Genomic DNA, 19614 nt, shown 5'->3' on the forward strand with positions numbered 1-19614 from the left:
TGCATAAAGCATAACGCATAAGCATAAGGAAATTGATTGGTCTATATATAAGCATAAGCAAATGCATAAGGAAATGGGCCAATCAATTTTCTTATGCTTATGCGTTATGCTTTATGCAAAAGTCTGTGCTCCGGCCAAAAGTCTGTGCTCCGGCCATTAACCTTCACAACATGACAGCGCCATCATATGATTTATCTCGAAAACTCAAACAATTTTATCAAAGATTCTAAGCTGTGTATCTGCTACGTATCATATATATCAGGTAACAAATAAAGTTTATGTGGTTTTTCATGAAATTCATTAGCAAAATTGTATAAACTTTGTTAATTATCTGAAAGAAAGTATAAAATAGTATAGCTAAAGAAACAGGCGTATTTTTTTGACAGGAAATTCGATACACACATTAACTTTGACGTATCTTATAAATTGCTTTATTGAATGCCCTTATGCAAAATACATTTTTGTTATTTATTACAAAATACGTAAAATATACTTAAACGGAAAAAGTACGGCTGAAAGATGGCTAAAAATATTTAATGTTTTTCGTACAGAAACAAAATAACTCAGCTGATTATGTTTGATAAAAATGTAAATATCTATCTATGTTTTTATTCACAACAATACTGCGTGCAATTACATAATTACAATACTTTTCGAAATATGGAGTAACCATAAATTTTTATGTACTGACATAAAAGCCACTAATTTGTATATCTGTACATATTTTTATATACAATACATATCATAATTAGTATCTAAAAGTAGTAAATATGGGTATGTATTTATTGTATTCAGTGAACATTGTTATCAATTATATTGTTTATGTGTAGTGTGTAATAATGATTTTGATAGTTCGACAATTCCAAGAGTTGCCTTTATCTCGAACATTTATACCAGCAAAAATGTTAGAAGTTTATGATGCCAATTATGACAAGGTATGCATGACAAGAAGTATATTTAAGTATTTTATTTAACATATTTAATTAATGTTTTTTACTTACTATAGTTGATAAAAATATATATAATTTTCTGATAGTAGCTTGTTAAAAAAATCTATACTAATCACATATATATTATAATCAAGTAATATCATAATTGATTTTTACAAAATTTTAATTCTAAAATTTATAAACTTATGGGTTTATTTTAATAAAATCAGCAACAAGTAACATTCCATCAATTTTTTTTTTTCTACAGGAGCATCCAAGAAATCTTATTCCAGAATTATGTAGACAGTTCTATCATCTTGGATGGGTAACTGGTACAGGTGGTGGCATCTCCATAAAACATGAGTTAGTATTTACAATAATAATTCTAGTTTTAAAGAATAATATTATTTCTATAAAGATATTAAAAATATAAAAATTTTAGGGATAAAATTTACATAGCTCCTTCTGGTGTACAAAAAGAGCGTATGATGCCTAATGAAATGTTTGTGCAAGATATCAATGGAACAGATTTGGAGTTGCCTCCACCAGAAAAGAAATTGAAAAAATCACAATGTACTCCACTATTCATGTGTGCCTATTTAAGAAGAAACGCAGGTGCTGTGATTCATACACATTCCAAATTTGCAGTCATGGCAACATTGTTGTGGCCTGAAAAAGAAGTCAAAGTCACCCATCTTGAGATGATAAAAGGTATTAAAAATTTACATGTTGATAAAAACAATGCAAAGTAGTTTTACTAAATTAACCTTTAAGATGAATCCTTTATTTAAAAAAAAGTAGTACGAGAGAACATTGTCATTTAATAAAAAAAGAATACAATTAATTTTTTAAATTAATTTTTGTGTCTTGGAGATGACTTAAAATATTTTGTTAAATATTTTATAGGTATATGGAATCAAAAAGAAGGTAGAGCCTATCGTTATGATGAGGAGTTGGTGATACCGATTATAGAAAATACTCCTTTTGAGAGAGATTTAAAAGACGAGCTAGATAAAACTATCGTTCGCTATCCAGAAACTTGTGCAGTACTGGTACGCAGACATGGAATTTATGTGTGGGGTGATTCTTGGCAACAGGCAAAAACTATGTATGTCATTTCACTCACATATTACCAAATATTTTTGTAAAATTAAATTGATTTCTCTTTTTATCTTAATTGTTAAAATGTTTTCTTCTTTTTATACAGGACGGAATGTTATGATTACTTGCTCGACATTGCAGTTCAAATGAAACAATGTGGATTAAATCCATTAGCAACTCCAAGTGATCATGAATTGAAACATCAGCAAAATGGAATCAAATGGTGAATCAAATAATAAAATAATAATAAAATAATAATCATATAATTAAAATAATCAATTTTAATATGAAGTTTATTTCTTCACTGTTTTTGTGCCATAAATCTGTGTATTCCTAAGCTATGTACATATTTCAAATATTGGATACATATAAAAACTAAGGTAAAAAATAAATTACAAAATATTGATTATAATCAGGTTTCACACATAGATAAGTATATACATTAAATTCTAAAAATAAGTCATACAAATTTTTAAGTATCTATGTCAAATGGTGCAAATTGTTTTCTAATTTTTTTTGCTATCTCCATCTCTTCCTCTTGACTCATGTGACAATCCTTCCAGTCGGTCCTATCATTGATATCTAAGATCCTATCGGATGCTAATACTTCTCGGCCGAATTGCAACGGGAAGTCATTTTTGATCCTATGATACAACATTGTTCCATTCGGCAGTTCTGCATAAAAATATAGAATACCCGGTTTTGCAACCTGTTGTAAATCTGTATGCTGCGGTAGCTCTGATATTTTGAAATTGTTACATTCGGCTAATTCCTAAAAACAAAAATCACATATATTAGACATCCAAAGTCAAAGTTTGCGATAAAAGATGTATTATGTCACGTATTTATTCAGGCGCGACTCTTGCAAGTTCTGAGTATTAACTCTTTATTTTTTATAGATTCATTTTTTTTTAAACAATTGGACAAGTTTCTCACGAGATTCGTGAGTCACATCTAAATATGTATGTAACGTTAGCATTAGAGTAAAATAAAAAAGAAAAAATTAAGAGACATACCTCAAACATTTCCTTTAATGCAGGTGCTTGATTTTTGTGAACTGGTGCAGCTTGCAGTTGACAGTGGGCGCTTTTAAAGTTCCTCTCAAAGAACACGGGTACTCTGTCAGTGCTCTCATAGTATCTGGCCACGGCTTTCTTATAGAGATCCATTTCTTCCTTCACATTTTGTGGCAGAATCGATAAACTCTGGTGATGTGTTATTGGCAGAATTAAGAAATGATCCTCCACAAGACCACCCTTTGCTAATGCCAAATAGATCTCAGTGCCAACAGATATCACCAAATGCTTGGACACCACCGGACTGGATAAGCAAAACCAGCATTTTGATTGATCAAATTCTAGCTTTGATTTTTTATTGAGACCATCGTTCTGATGCCGTTTTCTCTTTGTATTATCGCTCGAATCCATGTTGTAAAAAAATTGCACATGTGTCTGCTTTTGCAATGTTGGATCGTCAGACAACATGAATTCGGGATATGGACTTGGTGTCTCATCTGTTGTTTTCATAATTAGGTCAGACAGTCTACTTCTATCAACAGGAGTTAAATTCAATGCGTATAACCATTTCCTCTTATGAGCATTTACTACTGGCGCCAGAGCTATGAATCTAGTTGCTATTTCCATACTTTCATCACTTTGACTTTGATTTCTGTAAAGATATATTTGTATGAAATTCAGATTCGACAAAAGTATTAGTATCTTTAGCATTGCTTTAAAAAAATAGTAGTTCTTATATTAAAATATTACAAATCTATATTGAAATAGTTAGAAATTCTAAATACAGAGAATAATTTTGTACTTTTTTTTCAATATTTCTCTAAAACTATGCTTGCATATAAAGTATCATTAAAAGAAGAATGCACTTACCTATACGGTGGCCGTTCATAATAAATTCCTTCCAAAGCCGATACGTGATATCTAGGTTTAATGTGAGTAGCAAGCCAAGCAATTAATTTGGAACCGTGATATTTATAATTTGGCTTGTTAGTATCAAGATTAGTTACTCCATCAGGCCATGGAGATGTTAACAAGATATCTACACCACGATAACTGGGTTGGCCTTTTAAACAAGTGTTGTTAATGGACAAAACATCTTTCTCGCTGAAGTGTATAGCTTTGTTCTCAGTTGACGTTTTCTCCACACCACTAAGATATGCTATTTTGAGACCAGAACCGGCAGTGTACAAGCCGCGCTTTCCAAGATAAGTGAGATTCTGACATATTTCGTATCCATCCTCGTCAGGATAGTGCGTCAAGTCCGACTCTCTATTAGGGCCGATAAAATACGTCGGAATCGAGATAGTTTTCTCATTGGATTTATAAGATTCCAACTCAGAGTTATCGGCACCAAAGAAATTGCCAATGCATAGCAAGAAATCGAATGGACCATTTTTCTTATTAATAACCTCTACTTTAGAAAATAAGGTCTTGAAATGTCCTTGCACATCCCCACAAATAAGGACTTTCTGCTTATTGCTCATGTTTAACAATATATAATAAATTAAATCGATATAGAAGTAATACTAATTAACAAAATGTTTTATTGTTTTCCTCGTACGCTCAAATTTGTTCAATACAGCTGTTCTGTATAAAATCGGTTTTTTACATAGATAAATGAATACCTGCTATATGAACTAGCTGCACTAGTTCAGTTATAATGGCCGGAGCACAGACTTTTGCATAAAGCATAACGCATAAGCATAAGGAAATTGATTGGTCCATTTCCTTATGCATTTGCTTATGCTTATATAGGGTGCATTCGTTTATGCAGTTACTGCCGCAGATGTCGTTCGTTTACTCCGCCTGCGAAAATAACTGCAGCGCAGTTTGTCGTTCGTTTACGCAGGGATGTATCTCATCTGCGCAGGTACTTCGGAGGTCCTGCTCTGGATGCTCTGCTTGCAGTACTGCGTAAACGAATACACCCATTGCGAATCTAGCTTAATTATCTGCATCCACATTGATTAATTAAAATGTGAAAATAGATTTTATTAAAATAAAAAATCAAAAAGGGGTAGAACAACTCCTCGAAATCGATCCCGCAAAAGTAAAAGTAATCCAAGATAAGTATTATATAATGGAAAAATTTTTTAAAGTTTACGATATTCGTATTTACAATCAAATTAACCTAAAAATGCACACGTATTAAATGTAGATTGAAAATCTAAACACATTATAAAATTCTAAACTGTCTGAATTTTCTATAAACAAATTTTGTAATGTTTTGAGATTTGTTTTTGTAAATTTATCTCAGGTACAGGTTCTGCTGCAATAGTTCCTAACCATGTAATGATTTCGTCTACAGCTGATATAGAAAAAGGATCAGAGAACTCTCAATTTAAGAATGTTTTGATCCCGTCTTCATTATTTTCGCAAAATTTTGTATAGACACAACGTAATGCAACTTCGCCAATGCTTTTAAATCCATTCACGCAGCCATTCACGCAGGTGTGCGTTCGGTAAATTAGATAACGTGACTAGCAGATGATAAACGCAGTGGATGCGCTAACCGCTGCATAAACGAATGCACCCATATAGACCAATCAATTTCCTTATGCTTATGCGTTATGCTTTATGTAAGGCCGGCGTCACATAGGGCGGTATTCATAGTCCGTTCTTATATTTAAAATCGTCTTAAGCACGGACTTATATTCGCTCTCTTCGTCACACATAGATTGTGTCTGACGAAGAGAGCGAATATAAGTTCGTGCTTAAGACGATCTTGAATATAAGAACGGACTATGAATACCGCCCATAGAACCCGTAATCCGTAATCCGCACCGAAAGTCCGCAAAAGTTACTAGGGATTGCGTCCGTAACGTTACGTGTGTTTTTATCTCTTTGTGTCCCATGAAGCCGTAATTCCATGAAATTTCCGTAAAAGTTACTACAAGTTACTAGTTATTACCAGTAATGCTTTTTCTAATTTTATTTATTTAACTAAATTTGACGATTTAATTAAAACTTTTGTTAAAATCATAATATATTCTGTAGTTTTCTTATGAATAAAATACAAATAAACAATTATAATCTGTTAAATAAAAAATAGTGCTATCGTTACGTTTGTATTTACGGCTCCATGGGACACAAGGAGATAAAAATACACGTAACGTTACGGACAAAATACCTAGTAACTTTTGCGGACTTCCGGTGCGGATTACGGATTACGGGCTGTATGTGACGGCACCCTTAAGCCGAGAGCACAAGCTTTTACATAAAGCATAACGCATAAGCATAAGGAAATTGATTGGTCTATATATAAGCATAAGCAAATGCATAAGGAAATGGACCAATCAATTTCCTTATGCTTATGCGTTATGCTTTATGCAAAAGTCTGTGCTCCGGCCATTACTCAATGGTTAGCGATCTAGTACTAGTATAGACATCTGTGGTTCCAGTATGGTATATAGTTCAATGGCAACAATCGGTTTATGCGCGCGTCACCGGATCCAGCGAAGATTCGAGATCGTTCCGGAATCTTCAGGATCTGCAAGATTATCCGGAGCCAAAACTAAAGAGACACTTTGTTCGGAACCGGGATGGAGATCGGTCGAGTTAGAGTCGTCGGATTAAGTGGTGAAGTCGTCTTGTTAAGTAAGTGCTTTATTCGTATTTCTCAATTACAATAATAATTACAGTCTATAGCCAATCGGAGCACGTAGTTGGAACAACTACGTGCTCCGATTGGCTATAGACTGTAACGAACATTTTGAATTAACGTACGCGGTGCTCCAACCGTTATAAGATTTTTCGGAGAGATTAGACGGATTTTATTTCAGCCGTTTTGTGCCGTTCGCTGTCGATAGGAACTAGTCGGAGAACTTTCAACTGCTTTCGGGGGTGAAAAAGATATTTTGCGCTGAAACGTACTTGCTTTTGAGAGCATGTGTTCAGGTTCAGGAGAACTTGAATTGAAAATTCAGTATTTAAGATTTTTTAAATATGTACATAAATTGATTGTGTGCGTATGCAGAACATGTAAATTTTATAATACGTTTAAGCAAAATATATTGAGTATAGGTTAGTATCATTATAAGTTGTGATATAAAAATATTTTATCACGAATATAAACATCTATTTTTAATAATTGTCGTTTTTATTTTAGTGTATTAGATGCTTTACTGTGAGATTAAAAAAAAAACATTATTAGGAAATGAAAAGATTCAATGATAATTCCACCACTAGTGGTGAGAAAAAATGGTACGAGGAATATTCGAAGACAGAGGAACCTTGCAAGCATTCTTTATCCGAAGTTGGTGTGTTACAACTAAAAGACGAAGGAAAAAAATATCTGGATGCAGAGACTGCCAGTTTTCAGTTGAAACAATCTAAGTCACATGACTCAGAGACAAAATGGTTAAAGACAGCATTGCAGCAGGGTACTTTTTTGGATAGAATAGCAGCCAACATAGTGCTGGTGCAAGATAATCCGAAATATAATTTTAGTCGTCTAATATTTCTAGTCTATCAAGTAAAAGGGGCCAAACACAGTCAGTGTGGTTTGGTCATAACGTCTCTCAAGGAACTCTTTCTAACTGATCTGTTGCATCCAACTTTTAAGTTGTTAAAATTTGAAGAACAGGATCTAGATAAGCTTGAAGTAGGAAATGAATCAAATTCTATTGTTAAAACAAATGCTGCTAGAAATAGATTACTGGCACATTGGTACTTTGAAGATCAACTGCGTGAGCAGTATAAACGCTTTGTTTTAAGTCTGTCCGCAGTAGCTATTGATAGAGTAGACATAAATCGTGAAAAAGCCATATTGGTAATGACAGATTTGTTGATGAACAATGCTGAACAAGAACATAAGTTACTGGAGTTGATTGTGAATAAAATCGGCGATCCTACTAGCAGAATTGGATCTAAAGCTGTAGTTTGCATCAACAAGTTATTGCAAGAGCATCCAAATATGAAGCTTGTAGTTTTGCGTGAAGTTGAGAAACTATTGTTTAGAAAAAACGTGTCTCAACGTGCTCAATATTATGCTATATGTGTGTTGACACAATTTTTTCTGGACAGAAACGACGACGAAATAGCTGTTACATTGGTAGAAGCGTACTTTGCGTTTTTCAAAGCATGTTTGAAAAAGGGAGAACCTGACAGCAAAATGATGGCAGCAATTCTAACGGGTGTTAATAGAACATATTCTTTCGCTAAGGTAGATTCAAAGGTGCTGAGCAAACACATTGATTCTGTTTACGAAGTGGTGCATTTTGGGTCGTTTAATGTCTCTCTTAATGCACTTACCTTATTGCACCAAGTAAGTATTGTAGAATAGCGTTTATATTTACTGCATTTTTACATTATATTAACGGGCATTTGTATATTTAGATTACAGGCAAGGACGAGTCTCAAGCAAACAGATTTTATTCAACTTTTTACAGAAAGTTACTCGACCCACAAATAGGAGTAGCAAATAAACGCGCAATGTTTCTCAACTTGGTATATCGAGTTCTTCGGAAAGATCAAAGCGTATTACGTCTATACGCATTTATTAAAAGAATCTTGCAAATCACACTGTACTTCCCTGCAAATATGACATGTGCTATGCTCTATGTTGTCTCTAAAATTCTTCAAGAACGCAAAGACTTGAGGCACATCCTGCTCAAGTCACAGAAAGATGTGAATAAAATCGAGAATATCGATTGTGAAGGAAAAGTTGAAAACGACATTTGTGAAGTAAGCTCGTCAGATGCGGAAGATGTTTCTACAATGAAAAATAAGAATAAAGCGACGAAAAACACCATTATGTTATCGAACGTAACAATTGGCGTTGACATCGCGTCAGGAACGCAAGCCGATGTGAAGGAAGAGACCGACGTAAAAGTTGAGGAGCAAAATGTGAAGTTGTATGATCCCTTTTGTCGGAATCCACTCTACGCGGGAGTAGCCAAAGGGTTGTACACCGAGCTCGCAGCATTGTCCAGACATTTCCATCCCAGTGTTGCTATATTCGCAAATCGGATAATTCAAGGTAAAAGTTTTACTTTTATATGCAGCACAATATTATTTGGCAATACTTATTAATTTTTGTTTACAGGTAAACCGATTGAGTACACGGGCGATCCGTTGGAGGATCTAACGTTGATTCGATTTTTGAATCGGTACGTCTTTAAGAACTCGAAGAAGTCAGAAGATATGAAGGTGCAGAAGAAAAATGATCCCTTGGCAATACGCGCCGGATATACACCCAAGGGTGTACGCTCCCTTCCTGTCGATAGCGCAGCGTATCTCAACGAAAGGGAGGAGCGAATACCAGTTGACGAGTTGTTCCTTCATAAATTTTGGAAGAAAGAGAGCGAGACTAAGGACATCAAGAAAGAAGACGATGATGAAGACATGGAGAGCGTTAACAGTGAAGAGTTCAACGATATGCTAGATCGTGTGGGCATCAACTACGATTTAGACGATTTAAACGATTTAGACAATTTAGACATTGCGACAGATATCGCGCTTGGGAAGAAAAAAAGGTAAATCTGTATTCTTGTATGTAGAATTGTATAAAATATGCTTTGACTCATCTATAGGGGGAATGATTGTTTCTGTTCAAGTCTATATGATAACTTCATTGCTTTGTTGCAAAAAATAATTTTTATGGTTCTAGGAATTATATACTTTAATAATTACATTTGTAACTTTCAGCAGCTAAAGTGGTTGATAAGAATAATGAAGATAACGATGATAAATTGGGAGATGAGGATATCCTGGATGAAAATGATGATGCAGCATCTCATCATCATCATCATTTTCATCCAGGATATCCTCATCTCCCAATTTATCATCGTTATCTTCATTATTCTTATCAACCACTTTAGCTGCTGAAAGTTACAAATGTAATTATTAAAGTATATAATTCCTAGAACCATAAAAATTATTTTTTGCAACAAAGTCGTCAAAATCTTGCAGCAAGATGACGAGCTGCAAGATTTGAGCGATATTGATGTTGAAGATCTTGATGATGAGGATCTGAGCGACATGGAATTTAATTCCGATGACGGAGGCTTAGATAAGATAATGAATTAATTTCGAATCTAAATGAGAAGCTGAAGACAAAAAGTCCGAAGAGCAAACAGAATAAAAAGAAGAAAGGAATAGACAATAATATATTTGTATGTGCAGAGAAATTCGCTGAAATGCTGGAGGAGCAAAGCAATACGAAGGGGAAACATGGTTATAGTAACACTTTCAGCAGCAGCGACGGTGTTAGTGCCAAGCAAATAGATTGGGAATCGAAACGGCATGAACGGTTGAGAGGATTGTTTGAGAGAAAGAAACGGAAACCTGGTCAATCGTCCAACAATAAGCGTGCTAAAAGATTCAAACGATAGATATATAATAAACATTTTATGGACATAACTTTACATCGGTTTACAATAAATCCTTAATAATTCTTTTTTACATATATACTATTAATAATAGTATATATGTTCTGTACATTACTTCGTATTGTTCATAATATCGCCTTAGAATAAAAAAGAATTATTAAGGATTTATTGTAAACCGATGTAAAGTTATGTCCATAAAATGTTTATTATATATCTATCGTTTGAATCTTTTAGCACGCTTATTGTTGGACGATTGACCAGGTTTCCGTTTCTTTCTCTCAAACAATCCTCTCAACCGTTCATGCCGTTTCGATTCCCAATCTATTTGCTTGGCACTAACACCGTCGCTGCTGCTGAAAGTGTTACTATAACCATGTTTCCCCTTCGTATTGCTTTGCTCCTCCAGCATTTCAGCGAATTTCTCTGCACATACAAATATATTATTGTCTATTCCTTTCTTCTTTTTATTCTGTTTGCTCTTCGGACTTTTTGTCTTCAGCTTCTCATTTAGATTCGAAATTAATTCATTATCTTATCTAAGCCTCCGTCATCGGAATTAAATTCCATGTCGCTCAGATCCTCATCATCAAGATCTTCAACATCAATATCGCTCAAATCTTGCAGCTGCACATACAAATATATTATTGTCTATTCCTTTCTTCGTTTTATTCTGTTTGCTCTTTGGACTTTTTGTCTTCAGCTTCTCACTTCGAAATTAATTCATTAGATAATGAGTAGTAGTGAGTATTTAACTCCACCTATATAAGTTCCTTTTATCACTTATAATATGTTTGTGTATCAATTAATAATATTAGATAATCAACAATGATATTTTTTGTATATGGAAAACGTAAAAAATATAAAAATAAGATTTTTTGAAATTGCCAGTCTCGAAAAATGATCAAAGTGCACTAGTGAAATATTGATAAGTTGTATTTTATTGGATCAAAAAAGGCTGAAATAATTTCGTTAACATTTATCTTTATACACGTATATTCTTATGTGAAAGTGATTGGGAGAAGAATCCATCGATAGAAAATAGAGCGCAATTTTTATTTAAATAAATAATAAAATTATATAAAAGTTGTTTATTTTATTTCCCAACATCAAACTCTATTAAGATATATTCTTTATTATTCTCACACAAAAGGAGCATTAAAGTTAAAAAATTTCAGTAATACAATAAGCATAGATTATTCCCATAAATTTGAAACTTAATTTTGTTTATCAATATATAACAATATATAACTATAATTTAAATTAATATCAAGGACTTTCAAAACTGATGCTAAAATAATTATACAAAATTTTCAACCATCATTTTTTACATGTGTTCTATTTTCCAATTTATATATACAAATATGTATTAACGATTGTATTAAATGAATATATATATAGTTACAGAGTGAAAACAAATATAATTAAATTTGAGATGCGTGTGAGGAAATTTTCGTGATGAAAATATCAGAGAATAGATCATCATTTTTATCCTCGACACTTTTTACAATAACAACAATAATATTCTCCCACTTTAGGGATCACAGAAGAATATTTTGTCATGCAGTAACGAATTCGTCCCGATCACTCATTTGCGCTGACAAACTGAACGCCGTGTCTGTGCTGATTTCGCTGTTTAAGCTCTCATTCACATACGCAGGTTTTGCATGAGCGGAGTCGTTCATTTCCCTCATCAATCCCGCCATATCATCGTCGGGATCAATTTCTTGTGACTCGCCCACCACATCGATGTCCATCTGATTATCAATCATCGACACTTCTTTTATCGTGGGCTTCTCCTCCTCGAACTACAAAAACGAGTACAAAAGTCATAGAAGCATTCAAAAATAATTTATTTCCGTTACAAGAGAAACATTAACGTACCTTCATAGATTCTAGTTTACACGACGGCGGCAAGTTCATATGAAATACACAGTTAGTGTCGAAAATTACAGGTACAGGTTCATGGCACTCGATATCTGCCCGTACCGCTCCGCATGCTTTGAACAAAACTTGATGCGTGTTCTGTATAATCGGTACATTGATTAATTATATAGCTTCTTTTAGAACGTAATCTAAATATATGCATATGTATATGTACCTTCAGAATATGTTTACGACAATGCTTAGCCGATGGAAGAGTCCTTTCGCCACATTTCACACCACCTTCGGTAAACACGCACTTCGACAAGTTCGGCGGTTTCTGGGCGGGTTCAGTTGCCTAAATATAATTTTTTCTTTTTATTTGGATACTAATGATAATATCACAATCAACATCTGTAACTATATTACCTGTGCACGACGTTCTAACGATTTCCTATAAAGTATAGCTTCAGCACCATTTCGTCTGTGATAACGATTTAAAGCTTTTTCTCTTTCACTGTTTCCTTAGCTTGATCGTGTATGCTACCTATATATTGCGTGTAATTTATTTATCAAAAAATATGTAAAATTCTAATGTTATTTAAAATGTACGTACAAAGTGTTTCCTTTTCCTTTTTCAAAGCAAGTAGATATTTTCGTCTTTTCTCCTTCAACACATACTGGAGCCTCCTAAATTGATCGATGTAAAGGGATTGAAGCCTAATCAGTTTCTCCCTGGCGATATAGATTACCTCTTCCGCCGTAAAAATACCGGCGTGCCTTAAAAAATCGATACTAATAATTCGAGGAGTAAGTAGTATCTTATCCTTGCGCAAAGCAACTACAATAAAATGATGTTAAGACAAATACATGCCAATTTTTATTATGGATAAAAAACAACAAACATATATGAAAATCTGAAATACGACAATATAAGTTAATAAAATAAAAAAAATATTCTAAATATCTTACTATACAAAATGTATGTTATAAAAACAGAGTCAATACACAATTTCTGAACACATAAGCTTATGAAAAGAAATAATTATTAACATTGTTAACTTTATTATATTTCTTAACAGCTTCTTTTAATTTAAAATCATAAGTTAATTTATAATTATAATGTTATGGTTTGTGATGTTATGATTTGTGTAATTAATAAATAAGCTCTAACGTTAGATACATATGATAAATGATAAGGCTTTAAAACAAGAAATTGCACAAGCTGAAGCATGCTAGCACAATATTCTAATATAATATAATAGTATAACTTTTACAACAATTATTGCATTTACAAAGTTACAAAATCTACTTACTTCAAAGGATCCTCTTGTGAATTATGTAAGTCGTTTTCATTGTCGCTATCATCAAGAGAAACTCCCCTTAGAGTGTCATTGACGACTGTAGGTTCGACATCACTCTCTGACGAACTGGCGTAATCTAAGATGTCACTTCCACTTGCATTTATTCTGTAAGCATCAACTTCCGCTGAAAAAACAATAATTTGTTAATGTTTCCATCAAAGTTGCCATAAAGTAACAACTTTTCATGTCAATGTACAACTTGTCAATACACAAACATAAGATTTAAAGATTTTTAGTTTACATTTAAATATTTCAACTCAAACTTCAAATTTTATATCATATTTTATTTATACACAAATTGCTTAATACTTTAAATAAAAGATTCCAACTCAGAGTTATCGGCACCAAAGAAATTGCCAATGCATAGCAAGAAATCGAATGGACCATTTTTCTTATTAATAACCTCTACTTTAGAAAATAAGGTCTTGAAATGTCCTTGCACATCCCCACAAATAAGGACTTTCTGCTTATTGCTCATGTTTAACAATATATAATAAATTAAATCGATATAGAAGTAATACTAATTAACAAAATGTTTTATTGTTTTCCTCGTACGCTCAAATTTGTTCAATACAGCTGTTCTGTATAAAATCGGTTTTTTACATAGATAAATGAATACCTGCTATATGAACTAGCTGCACTAGTTCAGTTATAATGGCCGGAGCACAGACTTTTGCATAAAGCATAACGCATAAGCATAAGGAAATTGATTGGTCCATTTCCTTATGCATTTGCTTATGCTTATATATAGACCAATCAATTTCCTTATGCTTATGCGTTATGCTTTATGTAAAAGTCTGTGCTCCGGCCTTAAGCCGAGAGCACAAGCTTTTACATAAAGCATAACGCATAAGCATAAGGAAATTGATTGGTCTATATATAAGCATAAGCAAATGCATAAGGAAATGGACCAATCAATTTCCTTATGCTTATGCGTTATGCTTTATGCAAAAGTCTGTGCTCCCGCCTTAAGGCCGGCGTCACATAGAACCCGTAATCCGTAATCCGCACCGAAAGTCCGCAAAAGTTACTAGGGTGCGTTCCACTTAACGCCCGCAACGCTCCTAGAATCATTTTATCCTCGTTTAACTTTCGATGAAAAACAAGGATAAAATGATCCTAGGAGCGTTGCGGGCGTTAAGTGGAACGCACCCTAGGGATTGCGTCCGTAACGTTACGTGTGTTTTATCTCCTTGTGTCCCATGGAGCCGTAATTCCATGAAATTTCCGTAAAAGTTACTAAAAGTTACTAGTTATTACTAGTAATGCTTTTTTTAATTTTATTTATTTAACTAAATTTGTCGATTTAATTAAAATTTTTGTTAAAATTATAATATATTCTGTAGTTTTCTTATGAATAAAATACAAATAAACAATTATAATCTGTTAAAAAAAAATAGTAATACCGTTACGTGTGTATTTACGGCTCCATGGGACACAAGGAGAAAAAACACACGTAACGTTACGGACGCAATTCCTAGTAACTTTTGCGGACTTCCGGTGCGGATTACGGATTACGGGTTCTATGTGACGCCGGCCTTATGGCCGGAGCACAGACTTTTGCATAAAGCATAATGCATAAGCATAAGGAAATTGATTGGTCCATTTCCTTATGCATTTGCTTATGCTTATATATAGACCAATCAATTTCCTTATGCTTATGCTTATATATAGACCAATCAATTTCCTTATGCTTATGCGTTATGCTTTATGTAAAAGCTTGTGCTCTCGGCTATAAGGCCGGAGCACAGACTTTTACATAAAGCATAACGCATAAGCATAAGGAAATTGATTGGTCTATATATAAGCATAAGCAAATGCATAAGGAAATGGACCAATCAATTTCCTTATGCTTATGCGTTATGCTTTATGCAAAAGTCTGTGCTCCGGCCAATAGGGTGCCGTCACATACAGCCCGTAATCCATAATCCGCACCGGAAGTCCGCAAAAGTTACTAGGTATTTCGTCCGTAACGTTACGTGTGTTTTTATCTCTTTGTGTCCCATGAAGCCGTAATTCCATGAAATTTCCGTAAAAGTTACTACAAGTTACTAGTTATTACCAGTAATGCTTTTTCTAATTTTATTTATTTAACTAAATTTGACGATTTAATTAAAACTTTTGTTAAAATCATAATATATTCTGTAGTTTTCTTATGAATAAAATACAAATAAACAATTATAATCTGTTAAATAAAAAATAGTGCTATCGTTACGTTTGTATTTACGGCTCCATGGGACACAAGGAGATAAAAATACACGTAACGTTACGGACAAAATACCTAGTAACTTTTGCGGACTTCCGGTGCGGATTACGGATTACGGGCTGTATGTGACGGCACCCTTAAGCCGAGAGCACAAGCTTTTACATAAAGCATAACGCATAAGCATAAGGAAATTGATTGGTCTATATATAAGCATAAGCAAATGCATAAGGAAATGGACCAATCAATTTCCTTATGCTTATGCGTTATGCTTTATGCAAAAGTCTGTGCTCCGGCCATTACTCAATGGTTAGCGATCTAGTACTAGTATAGACATCTGTGGTTCCAGTATGGTATATAGTTCAATGGCAACAATCGGTTTATGCGCGCGTCACCGGATCCAGCGAAGATTCGAGATCGTTCCGGAATCTTCAGGATCTGCAAGATTATCCGGAGCCAAAACTAAAGAGACACTTTGTTCGGAACCGGGATGGAGATCGGTCGAGTTAGAGTCGTCGGATTAAGTGGTGAAGTCGTCTTGTTAAGTAAGTGCTTTATTCGTATTTCTCAATTACAATAATAATTACAGTCTATAGCCAATCGGAGCACGTAGTTGGAACAACTACGTGCTCCGATTGGCTATAGACTGTAACGAACATTTTGAATTAACGTACGCGGTGCTCCAACCGTTATAAGATTTTTCGGAGAGATTAGACGGATTTTATTTCAGCCGTTTTGTGCCGTTCGCTGTCGATAGGAACTAGTCGGAGAACTTTCAACTGCTTTCGGGGGTGAAAAAGATATTTTGCGCTGAAACGTACTTGCTTTTGAGAGCATGTGTTCAGGTTCAGGAGAACTTGAATTGAAAATTCAGTATTTAAGATTTTTTAAATATGTACATAAATTGATTGTGTGCGTATGCAGAACATGTAAATTTTATAATACGTTTAAGCAAAATATATTGAGTATAGGTTAGTATCATTATAAGTTGTGATATAAAAATATTTTATCACGAATATAAACATCTATTTTTAATAATTGTCGTTTTTATTTTAGTGTATTAGATGCTTTACTGTGAGATTAAAAAAAAAACATTATTAGGAAATGAAAAGATTCAATGATAATTCCACCACTAGTGGTGAGAAAAAATGGTACGAGGAATATTCGAAGACAGAGGAACCTTGCAAGCATTCTTTATCCGAAGTTGGTGTGTTACAACTAAAAGACGAAGGAAAAAAATATCTGGATGCAGAGACTGCCAGTTTTCAGTTGAAACAATCTAAGTCACATGACTCAGAGACAAAATGGTTAAAGACAGCATTGCAGCAGGGTACTTTTTTGGATAGAATAGCAGCCAACATAGTGCTGGTGCAAGATAATCCGAAATATAATTTTAGTCGTCTAATATTTCTAGTCTATCAAGTAAAAGGGGCCAAACACAGTCAGTGTGGTTTGGTCATAACGTCTCTCAAGGAACTCTTTCTAACTGATCTGTTGCATCCAACTTTTAAGTTGTTAAAATTTGAAGAACAGGATCTAGATAAGCTTGAAGTAGGAAATGAATCAAATTCTATTGTTAAAACAAATGCTGCTAGAAATAGATTACTGGCACATTGGTACTTTGAAGATCAACTGCGTGAGCAGTATAAACGCTTTGTTTTAAGTCTGTCCGCAGTAGCTATTGATAGAGTAGACATAAATCGTGAAAAAGCCATATTGGTAATGACAGATTTGTTGATGAACAATGCTGAACAAGAACATAAGTTACTGGAGTTGATTGTGAATAAAATCGGCGATCCTACTAGCAGAATTGGATCTAAAGCTGTAGTTTGCATCAACAAGTTATTGCAAGAGCATCCAAATATGAAGCTTGTAGTTTTGCGTGAAGTTGAGAAACTATTGTTTAGAAAAAACGTGTCTCAACGTGCTCAATATTATGCTATATGTGTGTTGACACAATTTTTTCTGGACAGAAACGACGACGAAATAGCTGTTACATTGGTAGAAGCGTACTTTGCGTTTTTCAAAGCATGTTTGAAAAAGGGAGAACCTGACAGCAAAATGATGGCAGCAATTCTAACGGGTGTTAATAGAACATATTCTTTCGCTAAGGTAGATTCAAAGGTGCTGAGCAAACACATTGATTCTGTTTACGAAGTGGTGCATTTTGGGTCGTTTAATGTCTCTCTTAATGCACTTACCTTATTGCACCAAGTAAGTATTGTAGAATAGCGTTTATATTTACTGCATTTTTACATTATATTAACGGGCATTTGTATATTTAGATTACAGGCAAGGACGAGTCTCAAGCAAACAGATTTTATTCAACTTTTTACAGAAAGTTACTCGACCCACAAATAGGAGTAGCAAATAAACGCGCAATGTTTCTCAACTTGGTATATCGAGTTCTTCGGAAAGATCAAAGCGTATTACGTCTATACGCATTTATTAAAAGAATCTTGCAAATCACACTGTACTTCCCTGCAAATATGACATGTGCTATGCTCTATGTTGTCTCTAAAATTCTTCAAGAACGCAAAGACTTGAGGCACATCCTGCTCAAGTCACAGAAAGATGTGAATAAAATCGAGAATATCGATTGTGAAGGAAAAGTTGAAAACGACATTTGTGAAGTAAGCTCGTCAGATGCGGAAGATGTTTCTACAATGAAAAATAAGAATAAAGCGACGAAAAACACCATTATGTTATCGAACGTAACAATTGGCGTTGACATCGCGTCAGGAACGCAAGCCGATGTGAAGGAAGAGACCGACGTAAAAGTTGAGGAGCAAAATGTGAAGTTGTATGATCCCTTTTGTCGGAATCCACTCTACGCGGGAGTAGCCAAAGGGTTGTACACCGAGCTCGCAGCATTGTCCAGACATTTCCATCCCAGTGTTGCTATATTCGCAAATCGGATAATTCAAGGTAAAAGTTTTACTTTTATATGCAGCACAATATTATTTGGCAATACTTATTAATTTTTGTTTACAGGTAAACCGATTGAGTACACGGGCGATCCGTTGGAGGATCTAACGTTGATTCGATTTTTGAATCGGTACGTCTTTAAGAACTCGAAGAAGTCAGAAGATATGAAGGTGCAGAAGAAAAATGATCCCTTGGCAATACGCGCCGGATATACACCCAAGGGTGTACGCTCCCTTCCTGTCGATAGCGCAGCGTATCTCAACGAAAGGGAGGAGCGAATACCAGTTGACGAGTTGTTCCTTCATAAATTTTGGAAGAAAGAGAGCGAGACTAAGGACATCAAGAAAGAAGACGATGATGAAGACATGGAGAGCGTTAACAGTGAAGAGTTCAACGATATGCTAGATCGTGTGGGCATCAACTACGATTTAGACGATTTAAACGATTTAGACAATTTAGACATTGCGACAGATATCGCGCTTGGGAAGAAAAAAAGGTAAATCTGTATTCTTGTATGTAGAATTGTATAAAATATGCTTTGACTCATCTATAGGGGGAATGATTGTTTCTGTTCAAGTCTATATGATAACTTCATTGCTTTGTTGCAAAAAATAATTTTTATGGTTCTAGGAATTATATACTTTAATAATTACATTTGTAACTTTCAGCAGCTAAAGTGGTTGATAAGAATAATGAAGATAACGATGATAAATTGGGAGATGAGGATATCCTGGATGAAAATGATGATGCAGCATCTCATCATCATCATCATTTTCATCCAGGATATCCTCATCTCCCAATTTATCATCGTTATCTTCATTATTCTTATCAACCACTTTAGCTGCTGAAAGTTACAAATGTAATTATTAAAGTATATAATTC

General features: G+C 34.2%; 4 protein-coding genes and 1 pseudogene across 9 annotated transcripts; 3 read left to right on the plus strand and 2 right to left on the minus strand.

The window, feature by feature from the left end:
• The first annotated feature begins 109 nt into the window (after window positions 1-109).
• Window positions 110-2315, plus strand: LOC105669139 (probable methylthioribulose-1-phosphate dehydratase). Of its 4 annotated transcripts, none has more exons than XM_012361924.2 (6): window positions 110-262; window positions 831-935; window positions 1198-1292; window positions 1372-1640; window positions 1836-2037; window positions 2137-2315. In XM_012361924.2, exons 2-6 carry the CDS (start codon window positions 840-842, stop codon window positions 2255-2257), a joined length of 783 nt encoding a protein of 260 aa, XP_012217347.1. In that variant the 5' UTR covers window positions 110-262; window positions 831-839; the 3' UTR covers window positions 2258-2315. The 4 variants fall into 4 exon arrangements, with proteins under 4 accessions (XP_012217347.1, XP_012217346.1, XP_067210848.1 ...); XM_012361923.2 differs by having other exon boundaries at window positions 117-262; window positions 853-935; XM_067354747.1 differs by lacking the exon at window positions 110-262 and adding an exon at window positions 559-588.
• On the minus strand, window positions 2306-5584 carry LOC105669138 (CWF19-like protein 1). The gene is made up of 3 exons (XM_012361922.2): window positions 3917-5584; window positions 3047-3698; window positions 2306-2802 (listed from the first exon to the last, which is right to left on the minus strand). The coding sequence occupies exons 1-3, from the start codon at window positions 4528-4530 to the stop codon at window positions 2503-2505; spliced, it is 1566 nt and encodes a 521-aa protein (XP_012217345.1). The 5' UTR covers window positions 4531-5584; the 3' UTR covers window positions 2306-2502.
• An 825-nt stretch (window positions 5585-6409) lies between these two features.
• On the plus strand, window positions 6410-9602 carry LOC105669140 (CCAAT/enhancer-binding protein zeta). Of its 2 annotated transcripts, none has more exons than XM_012361927.2 (5): window positions 6410-6643; window positions 6829-7069; window positions 7155-8312; window positions 8384-9026; window positions 9093-9602. In XM_012361927.2, exons 3-5 carry the CDS (start codon window positions 7203-7205, stop codon window positions 9524-9526), a joined length of 2187 nt encoding a protein of 728 aa, XP_012217350.1. In that variant the 5' UTR covers window positions 6410-6643; window positions 6829-7069; window positions 7155-7202; the 3' UTR covers window positions 9527-9602. The 2 variants fall into 2 exon arrangements, with proteins under 2 accessions (XP_012217350.1, XP_067210738.1); XM_067354637.1 differs by having other exon boundaries at window positions 6856-7069.
• A 339-nt stretch (window positions 9603-9941) lies between these two features.
• On the minus strand, window positions 9942-14335 carry LOC136996942 (KAT8 regulatory NSL complex subunit 2-like; annotated as a pseudogene).
• Window positions 14336-16112: 1777 nt separating this feature from the next.
• Window positions 16113-19308, plus strand: LOC136999802 (CCAAT/enhancer-binding protein zeta-like). Of its 2 annotated transcripts, none has more exons than XM_067354620.1 (5): window positions 16113-16349; window positions 16535-16775; window positions 16861-18018; window positions 18090-18732; window positions 18799-19308. In XM_067354620.1, exons 3-5 carry the CDS (start codon window positions 16909-16911, stop codon window positions 19230-19232), a joined length of 2187 nt encoding a protein of 728 aa, XP_067210721.1. In that variant the 5' UTR covers window positions 16113-16349; window positions 16535-16775; window positions 16861-16908; the 3' UTR covers window positions 19233-19308. The 2 variants fall into 2 exon arrangements, with proteins under 2 accessions (XP_067210721.1, XP_067210727.1); XM_067354626.1 differs by having other exon boundaries at window positions 16562-16775.
• Window positions 19309-19614: the final 306 nt, after the last annotated feature.

Source organism: Linepithema humile, chromosome 1, assembly GCF_040581485.1.
Source record: "Linepithema humile isolate Giens D197 chromosome 1, Lhum_UNIL_v1.0, whole genome shotgun sequence".
In the NCBI taxonomy this organism is placed as follows: Eukaryota; Metazoa; Arthropoda; class Insecta; order Hymenoptera; family Formicidae; genus Linepithema; species Linepithema humile.

Coding starts and splice junctions, on each gene's coding strand:
- LOC105669140 (XM_012361927.2), top strand. CDS start 7,203: ATGAAAAGATTCAATGATAATTCCACCACTAGTGGTGAGAAAAAATGG. Junction 8,313..8,383: donor CACTTACCTTATTGCACCAA/GTAAGTATTGTA, acceptor TTGTATATTTAG/ATTACAGGCAAGGACGAGTC. Junction 9,027..9,092: donor CGCAAATCGGATAATTCAAG/GTAAAAGTTTTA, acceptor TTTTGTTTACAG/GTAAACCGATTGAGTACACG.
- LOC105669139 (XM_012361923.2), top strand. CDS start 187: ATGATTTATCTCGAAAACTCAAACAATTTTATCAAAGATTCTAAGCTG. Junction 263..852: donor CTACGTATCATATATATCAG/GTAACAAATAAA, acceptor TGATTTTGATAG/TTCGACAATTCCAAGAGTTG. Junction 2,038..2,136: donor TGGCAACAGGCAAAAACTAT/GTATGTCATTTC, acceptor CTTTTTATACAG/GACGGAATGTTATGATTACT.
- LOC136999802 (XM_067354620.1), top strand. CDS start 16,909: ATGAAAAGATTCAATGATAATTCCACCACTAGTGGTGAGAAAAAATGG. Junction 18,019..18,089: donor CACTTACCTTATTGCACCAA/GTAAGTATTGTA, acceptor TTGTATATTTAG/ATTACAGGCAAGGACGAGTC. Junction 18,733..18,798: donor CGCAAATCGGATAATTCAAG/GTAAAAGTTTTA, acceptor TTTTGTTTACAG/GTAAACCGATTGAGTACACG.
- LOC105669138 (XM_012361922.2), bottom strand. CDS start 4,530: ATGAGCAATAAGCAGAAAGTCCTTATTTGTGGGGATGTGCAAGGACAT. Junction 3,699..3,916: donor TATGAACGGCCACCGTATAG/GTAAGTGCATTC, acceptor ATATCTTTACAG/AAATCAAAGTCAAAGTGATG. Junction 2,803..3,046: donor CATTAAAGGAAATGTTTGAG/GTATGTCTCTTA, acceptor TTTTGTTTTTAG/GAATTAGCCGAATGTAACAA.